Source organism: Sphaeramia orbicularis, chromosome 3 (assembly GCF_902148855.1).
Source record: "Sphaeramia orbicularis chromosome 3, fSphaOr1.1, whole genome shotgun sequence".
NCBI lineage: Eukaryota > Metazoa > Chordata > Actinopteri > Kurtiformes > Apogonidae > Sphaeramia > Sphaeramia orbicularis.
Genome location: NC_043959.1, coordinates 35,811,949 through 35,822,299, shown reverse-complemented (window position 1 = coordinate 35,822,299; position 10,351 = coordinate 35,811,949). Strand labels below are relative to the sequence as shown.

General features: G+C 37.0%; 1 protein-coding gene across 1 annotated transcript in view; it reads right to left on the bottom strand.

The window, feature by feature from the left end:
- Positions 1-1,804: 1,804 nt before the first annotated feature.
- The window catches only part of chst8 (carbohydrate (N-acetylgalactosamine 4-0) sulfotransferase 8), a 146,075-nt gene continuing 137,528 nt past the window's right edge, over positions 1,805-10,351 (bottom strand). Inside the window, exons 2-3 of the mRNA XM_030130405.1 lie at positions 7,757-7,794; positions 1,805-5,963 (exon numbers count right to left, since the gene is read on the bottom strand). Coding sequence (XP_029986265.1) covers positions 4,821-5,870 — 1,050 coding nt within the window. The 5' untranslated portion in view covers positions 5,871-5,963; positions 7,757-7,794 and the 3' untranslated portion in view covers positions 1,805-4,820. The remainder of the gene's footprint in view (positions 5,964-7,756; positions 7,795-10,351) is intronic.

The following is a 10,351-nucleotide window of genomic DNA, read 5'->3' as shown; positions in this document are numbered from 1 at the left end:
GATAATATAAAATAAGTATTTGTTTTAACTCATAGTTTTAAGTTGTAACAACAAGTGATTAATAGTTGAATCAACTTTCATAACTTTGAAAAGAAAGTTGGGACAATGAGAATATTGTAGTGAAGAAAACTCAAAAATCTCTTGCATCATGTTGCCTTGACATTTTACGTTTTCTCAACTTTTTCTTTTTTACAGTGCGGGGGGAAATATGTCTAAATTTCTCTTTTATTATTGGGTCTAAAAAGCTGGCAAAGTGCCAGGTACCAAAATGAACCCAGTTTCATAGAAGCACCCAGATGCTGGAAAACTCAAATTTTTCATATTTCTGTTATGTAACTTATACTGCTACTGTTTTCTTACTTTGTGATGCTGTACTGTATGTTATTTACCTGCATGTCTGTGCAGCAGCAGCAGCATCATGACAGACTACTATACAGATGTTTTGGCAAGCTATGTGTTCTGTGTTGTAATTATTTACATTTAACAAAATCAACAGGATTGCTAGAATAGATAATGTCTATGGACTCACTTGAGAAACTACTTGTTCTATTGGTAACACTAAGAATCAACCCTTCAGTCTGCTGATTTGTGTACATTTTGGCAACTTTTAACTAACATTATGCTTTTATTACACATCATACATTATAAAAAAGGAAAAAACAATGAAAAACTACAAAAAAAAGAACCACAATTAAAGACCTCATTCTTTTTCAGTCAAAACTTACTTTTGTTTCTGCCATTTGCTTTGAGTTTAGAATGACAATATACAGTATTTCATTGTAGTATATGCTGCCCAGGAAAAAAGTGCTCTAATTTGGATATACTGTAACTCAGGAAATAAGTGAGACACTTCCATTGGATAATTACTGCAGTGATTAATATGTTTCTGCTACAAGTTCTTTAACCCTTTAACTAATAGTGAGTAGCTTCTCATTTCTTATACAACTATTAATTTGATAGAGGACATAGAAAGTGGACTGTGTTTCAATGGAAAAAGGTCATGTGGTCTGATGAGTCCAGACTGACCTTATTGCAGAGAGATAGATGCGTCAGAGTGAGAAAACAGGTGGATGAAGTGATTACCCATCATGCCTTGTGCCTTGTAGCCTGTAGGGGCAGTGTTATGATCTGGGGCTGATTCAGTCAGTCAGGTCTAGGTTCTACAAACATTATCTGTCCATAAAATGAAGTCAGCAACTATATGAATACACTGAATGACCAGGCTTGAATTTTTTTTTTCTATCTTGATAGCACAGATACACTCTGAGATGACAATGCTAAGATTTATTAGACTCATCAGGCTTGTGAAAGACTGGTTCAAGAAAGATAGACTGTGTCATTGCAGCAAGTGCATGTGCTGAGTATGAGACATCATTCTGACACGTGGTTTGGCCACAGAGTCCAGACCTTCACCTCAGAATCTTTAGGATGAGCTGGAGAAGACTTCATGTAGTGGTCTGAATCTCTTGTCATCAATACAAGATCTTAACATACATATATATGAATGCAACTCTGAACGTTGGGACCTTTATTGGGACATTATTGTGCATCTTGTGCTATAAATGCATTTTAATGATAATGCATGTAAATAAGACCATTAATACATGTACATGGTTTACAAATGCATGTCCATGACATTATTTATATAAATAATAATCTTATTATTCATGCATTCATTTGTTTGTTCAAGGCTATATTTCCTATTCATTCTCCTACTCTTTACCTCATTAGTCCGAGTGTAGGAAGCCTGATGGGAAAATAAATTAAGGACACAGCTACAAGAAAACAAGAGGCATTTTGAAAATGCTGAAGATAGTTTATTAGTAGACACCCATCATCCAGAAGAATGTCTTCCTGAAAAACACCATTTGATTGGCAGTGTAAAATAAGGCAAATGGCTTAGGATAATATTTTATACACTTTTGCACCAACGATAAACAGTTATACATTCACTTGTTACTGTAATTGTGTTTTTAAAAAATCTGTCCCTACACCCACTTGCCAAGAAAACTTATCAAAACACAATATTTGTTTTGCCCCATGGATTAGTGATACCTTTAGAATTTGCCCACATCCAAAACAAAGATTAGATTTCACTGCAAAAGCCAACGCACCACGTAGGTTAATACCAACAAAATAATTGGTCTGTATTTGGAAAGGTGGATTATAGTGTTAATAGATTTAAATAACACAAATAGGGGCAAATACATGTCTATATGAAGTATTTTGGTACATAAAATACATTCCCAGTGAGCTGTAAAAACCCATATAGATGAATTCCACTCTAAAAGATACCAGTCGTGTTTACAACTAACAAATTCACTGGCATCAAAAACATAAAATTTGTTGTCTTGTCTCCACTTTACGATGAATTTAGTTTGTCTAGGGTTTCTATTTGTGGATTTAGCCTCATTTTCATTCATTTATCTGTAATTTTGGTGTTTTTGTCCTCATCATTTTTTTCCTGCTTTTTAGTTTTAGCCTTGTACAGCATGATAAAACTGTAAATGAAGAAATATTCAATATTAGTATTTTAAAGAAACCTTGGCTTCATATACTTACTCTAAATGACCTTTATAATTGGACAATCAGACTAATCAGTCAGATGGAATCTTCTCTGTTTCTTTCTTTCTTTTAATCTCAAATTAAATATTTATACAGTTTTTTTTTTGTGGGGGGGGGGTATCTTATAATGTGTGTGAGTTAATTGGTTCTATTTGATCTCCACTCAAGCAAACTGTTTTCTTGCCTAAACTACATTTATTAGTATTTAAGAAAAGAAAAGGGTTCATGATTTTCGTGCCAGCTGAATGTTGCATTGGAAATATATACTGTATATAGCAGTGTTATAAAGTTACACACGGGAAATCATACCTGCAAAGTGTGTCTTCTAGTGATGTGTGTATTTATGTTTCCAAGGGATGCATGGAAAACGCTGTAATGCATCTTAACAGCGTATTCAGTACCACACAGACATGCACACGCACTCACACATACACACAGACTGTGGAGTTGCTGTGGGTACAAATGTCATTAGCTAGGATATGTAACAAGGTTGAATGCAGCTCATCTGTACAGGGTCTATTATCCTAGTAAGAGACCAAACAGATCAGGGACAAGTAATTAAAGAGCTAATTTCCAAAATCCCACATATCCATTTTCTTTAAAAAAAACAAAACAAAACAAAAAAAAAAACTAACTAACTTCAAAGCACCAAGTGTTCTCAATTCAATTCATTCAATTCAGCAGCCAAACTTAGTCATCTTCTACACTTTTTATTTTACCTTAGTTTGTGCAGTCATGTACTTCCTTGAGAGGTCGACTTGTAATTTTCTGCTGGTGGATATTTTTTGTTTTGGAAAGAAACTCTTTAGTTACAAGACAGTCATGACACTGGTGTTTCCTAAGGTAAAACCTATGACATCTAAAAGGAGATAAACATAACTTCACCAAGAAGCACTGAATATATATATATATATATATATACTTTAGAAATACATAGAAAAATATATATTCATTTGAATGCCCATTGTACAGTTTTACACAGTAGTGTCTGAAAAAAGGTAATAGTGTAGAATAGATGGGATACATACAGAGGGTACAATGTCACTGTGCTAGTGTGAGATTTGTATGTGATTACAGGTTCCTCTTTTCTCCTCAGTCCTGATCAAATGTCCAAACTGTTCGTTTTTATCTGAACATCTGCTTTGTGTTTTATATACCATCATCGGATGTCATCTGTTTCATTCGATATTGTCTGCAACACTCTGTACCCTGCAAGTATCTGGATGTCATTTAACAACACCCACATAAACATCTGTAATGAGAACTGACGTTAGTGTGAAGCATAAAGTGACAGAGTTAAGAAAACAAAAATGCTACAAGTAGGAGTAAAGAGCTTTTAGGTGGGCAGCACTTGACACATTTTAAAGATCTATACTATTTATACGGTTTCATTATATTAAGGTTTATGCTCTGTAAGCATAGTAAGCAGCTTAGTAAACCACTGACACAAAGTATCTGTATTAGTACGCATTTATACATAGAGGTATACTGACACCTAACTTGTTTTGAGTCAAATAGAAAGAGCAAATATTTCCAGTTTAAATGTATAATTTATTAAATGTGAAGGGTTAATTTTAATAAACTGTAGAACATAGTGGGTGGATAGTGATGGTTAATAAAGACAGTTTCTTCCTAAATGCAGAGGTATCACTCCTCTAAACATAGAATTAAACTAATCTGTGTTGTAATTTTTTTTTTTTTAAATTATGACCTATGTAAAACAGTAATTGCTGGTGGCTAACAAAACAATAATAGTTCAGATATTGATTGGAAAAGAGAAATTCACTAACGTAAGTACACAGAAACCATCACCACCCTGTCAACCCATATAAAGCTTTTGCAAATGCTATTTGACTCACAGTTAGGTATAATTTAAAGCCTGCTGAACAATAATACACTTTATTTATAGGCATAAAATGTATAGTTTTAGAATTTATACCCCAACCAGGAACTAGTAGTGAATACACACATTTCATTTGGACAATTTAGAGTACGTAATACCACACAAACCTTTTTTTCTTTATAATTACGTAATAGTTGAGATAGTCTATAAAATGATTAATGATAAGCAGCTTTTGTTAAAGTCAGAGGAAGTTTGGTTTATCTGATCTTTTTGCAGAGATGCAAAGATTCAGCGAGTGTGATTTTTTTTTTTTTTTTTTTTTTTTTTAATAGTGGTTGCATTATTACAATGATAGAGATGTAGATGTTGTGGAATGTGACTGTGATTGGAGGAGACTCTTGACAGGAGTCATTCAATATATATCTTTAAAAGGCTTAGAGTAATTAAACATCAGATAGTCCATGTAATAAAAGTCATAGACTCGCTGTCTCTGGCCTTTGCTGACCTGTGTGAAATATTTCTCTGTGATCTGACTGGAGGTCTTCTTGTCTTTTGGGTTTCTATCCTTAAAACTTGGCAGTGTGAGGTTCCTTGGAGCCCCAGTGATTCGCAGAAAGAGGTTGGACTCCTCCTCCATGTTCTCAAACTTGCCTATGAAGTCGTAGTCTATGAGACACGGGTGGCAGAGCTGATTGGCCAGCTCCCAGTGGATGTCCATACCCACAGGACGGTGGACATCCAGCAAATACTGGACAAACTCCTTGAATGTGACACCGTTGCCTGTCCTAAGGGCCTCTTGGGAAGGGTTAACTCTGTACTTGGAGATGATGGGCTTCCCAAACAGGTTGTGGTAGTGGTTGTTGGGATTCTCAAACTTATCCCTGTAAGCAGACACCAGCCTCTCCAAAGGTTCTCGGACAAACACGACTTTTGTGTAGGTTTGCAGACGGTGCATGATCTCCTTGTGATCAAAGCTGTCTAGCCTGTTTAGATGGTTGTTGTAGTGGACTGTGTCATGTGTGATGCTGCGGGCATTAGAGGCCTGGCCCGCTAGGACCATCAGGGTCCTCTTCCAGTTGGAACAACCTGCCTTAGGCACCTCACAGTACAGCAACTTGTATTTATCCTCCACATAAATTTGTTTCACATGATCACGTGTAATGGTCTTGGAAATGCTGCTTTTATACTTGGCACACATGTTCTTCATTAGTTGTCTGCGTGCTTCTAAGTTGCTGGAGAGTTTCCTCCAGCTCTCAAGGGAAAAAGAGCCTGAGGTGAAAAGAGCTGAGGATGAAGAGGACGAGGTTGAAGGAGAGGGAGAAACGTTGGTGGTGTGATGGATCAGGGTACTTGTTTTTAACATTTTGTGGTTTATTTTGGTGATGTGAAGGGAAACAGTTTGCTGATTAGTGGATCCGATGGTGACAGACTGTTTACTCCTCTCAAAATTTGGAAACTGCATGGGAGGAATCGGACTGGACCAGTTTCCTTCTTCTGCCAGATGGTCCAAGGTGGTGTCGGATTTTCCTCCATCTTTGTCCTGAGTAGAAAGGGTCTATAAGACAAAGATAAAAAAGGTTATAGTAGACATTAGCAGACAGTTGTTACAGCTGCACAAACACAAACAGTTTTAGATAATGTTTATTTTACGGATGTAACATAGACTTTTTACTCAAGGTTTTTTTTTTTTTTTTTTTTTTTTTTACAGAGAATCATTAGCTAAACATCCACCTTTACACATATCTTTAACATAGAGCATTACATACTACAATAAGCCACTTGATGGTGCTGTTTCACTACATCTTAAAAAGGTCTAACTTCTCTCAGGCTGATGTCACACACTGTCCAATGCCATCCAAGAGCTATCAATAAACGAAGTTGTAATATCATATAAATGTCTTATAAACACTTAATGGGGGATCTAAATTAGAATCATCTACTGCTTGATTACCATCAGATGATGCCCAGGGCCATCATGCATTCTGACATTTTATTTCAATTAAATGTTGTAATGGCATCATAAAGCCAATGGACTGGATGTATAATTTTAATTTTACAACAGACAAGGTAATGAGACCATCATGAATCTTGGCTTATTCCCCTTATGACTTAAATGGTCACATTCTTTCATCCACAGGGACATCTGGATTGAAAAAAGGGGGGAGTGGTTCTTCTCTTTCTGTTTAATGTGCAAGGCGAGCACTGGGCAGCAGCCTACACACCAGACATCACGTTCTTCAGGGTTTGCTCTGATGTGAATCTCTCATCGGTACTGATGTTCGCAGAAAAGATGAGAGCAAGGTAAGGCCAGCAGAGAGAAGATACAACAGTGAGCTTGCCACGTCTGATATAAAATAGGAACGTTGTACATAGACCGTCCTGAGGTCAACCGTGTTGCTGCTGTCTCTTCAACAAACTACATTATATAGCTTTCATTTGGTTGAATCTGGACACTGGGATACAAATTCATACACCCTAATGTATAATAAAGTGGATAAAAAAAACTCAACATGCCAGAAAGGTTTGCAAAGTTGTGTGGATGACATGGACAATCATCCATCAGCCTTTAACAACGGATCATTTCTCAGTCTATTATCCTGTGTGTTTACACACTTAACATTCCAAGCAGTATGCATTGATCTTTTCATCTCATTGTATTTCAGTGATTGCTAATACTTTTCTTTATTTTTGTATAGATGCACAGTCTTTCAAGTAATATGAACAGTGCTATACATTTAAGATTTGATGTGATTTGTTACTGAGCTTATTATTAAATTGAATTTAGAACACTATGGCATGAATATTAATCACAGCATTACGGATTATGCCATTTAATTAACAGTAACAACTGAAAAACAATGGATTAAAAATGTATTGAACAAAATTAAATAAATGGATAAAAGATAAGGAAATCGTAAAAAAGACAAAAGCATCGAATGTGTGTGAGACAAGATACTAATGATTCCTTTATGTACCTCTCAGTTTGTGAGATGCAGTCATGTGTTCTTTATAACAAATGAATCAAAACAAAGCTAGTTATAACTTCATGTTGTTTCTCTTACATTACATTTAGTATAACTAGAACATTTGATGAAACCCTGGCAGCGTAGGAAACTCCTAATGACAAAAATCTGATCTCAATCACACCCTGAAGATCTACGTTCAGCGGCGTCCGTTTACTTCGTAAAGTCTGACTGACTCGGTGCACAGTGTGAGGTCAGCCTCTCTACACAGATGCTATCAGACACGCTGAGAGGTACAAGGCTGACAATCACTTTTTTTGCAATAGATAACAGGAGGAGGCAAACTGTGTTTCTGTGTTTTGGGAGAAGTGGAGTAAACACGCACCTCTCTAGACTGCCGTGGAGTGCTTGCAAGCTTTACACCTGGGGAAAGAGAAGAGAAGAGAGACAAGAAACTCAGCACTTAAGTAAACATGTATTTTTGTCCTTGTGGAAGAGAGTAAGTTGCTGCAGAGGCTCTAATAATTAAACACTTCCTATCACTAAGCATATTTCTTCTTTTGATCAGAGGCGAACCACCGCTACTGTTCTACTTGTCCACAGAGGTAAGGCAGGTAGCTCTATCTGTGTAATGAGCTGCCACAAGTATGAAAAGTTGGTAAATGAGATGCGTTCCCCGTAAGTAGGCACAGAGCATGAGACAGGAGAAGAAAAAGGCAAAAGAGGAAAAGAAAAAGGAGATGTCGTTCACGTATTTGTTCTTTTCTTGAGGATTTATTTTTATTCCCCATGTTTTAACACAAATATCTACTCTTTCTAGGCTCATTATTTAATTTAGACGCATTTTGTAGAAATTATTGATTAGTTTTATTTTGCCCCTTTTCAACATCATTGGACAGTAATACATAGAAACATCAACCTTTTGGTTTATTCACACAAAACAAACAAGATGTAAAAGCACAAGGGGCCGGACCACAGAGTGAATCCATCAAAATGTTTTGATTTCTGGTGCCGACACTGAAAACTTTGCACATTCGGAGGGATGTTTATTTTCAGTATATTGATTTTTGTTTTATTCCCAGAATAGTTTCAGAATTACATAAATATGACATGAGGGTCAGTTAACTTTACACAGCTGATAAAGCTTCAAAGGACTACTTTTGCTTTCATAATTTACTATATTTTGTACTTTTTCACTTTTATAAGAACAGAGAAATTGAATCAGATAAATTTTATGCTACTTTGTGTTACTATTTGAGTAATGAATGTGTGTAAATTTGCCACCTCTGATTTGGGGGACAGAAAGAAAGAAAGAAAAAGAAAGAAAGAAAAAGAAATATGCAAAATGTGAACCATTGTATTGTATATCTTGTAGTGATGAGTAAACCTGTAAACCACCTGGTGGAAAGAAAGAAAGAGAAAGACTGAGGAACAATAAATCCCACCAAATCCAATAAAATCAGCAGAGAAGAAAGATGTCAGATGACGATGTGAGTTGTTTTACTAGAGGACAGCAGGACAGTGATAGAGACACACAGGTTGGTGTCGAGGCTGCACTCGGGGACAGGTGGTTTATGTATTGGCACCCGAGAGGCACCAGGACAGACGTTGTGTTTAGTGGTCTGTCTCCAGCTGGACATCTCCTTTCCTTAGGTCCCCCCACCCTGCTGATAAGTAATCAAGCTGACAGTTCTGAGTAGGGCTGCATGGCTGCTGTTGGGGGGAGTGCAGACACCTCTGCCTGAGTGGCCTGTCACTTCCAATTTGAGGGTGGAAGTGATGTGAATCTGCACAAGGGGGAGGAGGGAAGGCTGTAGATGCAGGCCACAACCTTCCCTAAGTGATGAGATCTGCAGAGCCCTATCTCACATTAAATACGCCTCGGTGGGCAGGGAATAAAATGTGTTGCTGAGATGCAATGTTGTTTTAGATTAGTATGCGCTCGAGAGCGCCGTGTCGGTGTCTGGCTCTGTGTTGATTCTGTCTTGTCTTCATTCTTCTGAACGAGATGCTGGCGGAAGAGGAAGAGAAAGAAAAAGAAAAAAAGGAGTGGGCTAAGGAGGGAGTGTGTGACATTTTCTAATCTTGTTTGGGTGCCTCTACACTATTTGAACCCCTAACCCTAATGATAGCTCATGTAGGCTGTGTACCAGTTCATATTGGTGTGTATGAAACACATACATATCACAACATACACAGGTGTGATTGCCAGAGAAACACATCTATGTGCAACAATAACCACGGTCTTGGAGTCACTGTTGTTCTAAAGTGATGGTGCAGTACAAGTCTCTTGTATCCCTCACCATCAGACACACACTTTGTTATTGATCTTGAAAACCCCATCAAGGTGGTAATTGAAATCTCCAAAGGTCTAATTGGGTCGCTGTAAGAGTTTCCTTCTGTGGCTGTTGTTACAGGTTTGTCACAGCTGTTGATATCAGTACTGTCGCACATCTTCATTCACTGCCACACCTTCAAGGAGACTGGATTATTCTGCCTGTATTCTGAACCATTGCCTGAATGCATTCAGTATTTCATGACCTTCATTTATATCTTGGTCCTGCAAAACAAAAGGCTTGGTCAACATGAAAAACAGAGTTGCAAAAAGGCTAAATCAGATTCAAGTATATTAACCTGAACACACTGGACACCCAGCACTCCTGTTAGGCTATTTCTGACAAAGCTGCTCTGTTAGCATTATTTTAAAAATGGATCTGCCATAAATGAGCTAAAAATCATTTACAAACATGCTTCAAATTCTGACAGAAAATGCAATATTCTTTCAAGTGGGTTGACAAAATTACATTTTCGTGGGGAACAGTTTTACAGAATAACTGAAACAACTAATATAACAATGCAAACTGAATTTCAGGGGATTTGTAAACATCATTCATCTCTGTAGTATCTATGTTTGAGGGTAATAGTTGCTGTTTGATTGCATTTTCACACTCAGTCAATTCCACTCACTATAACTGTACTA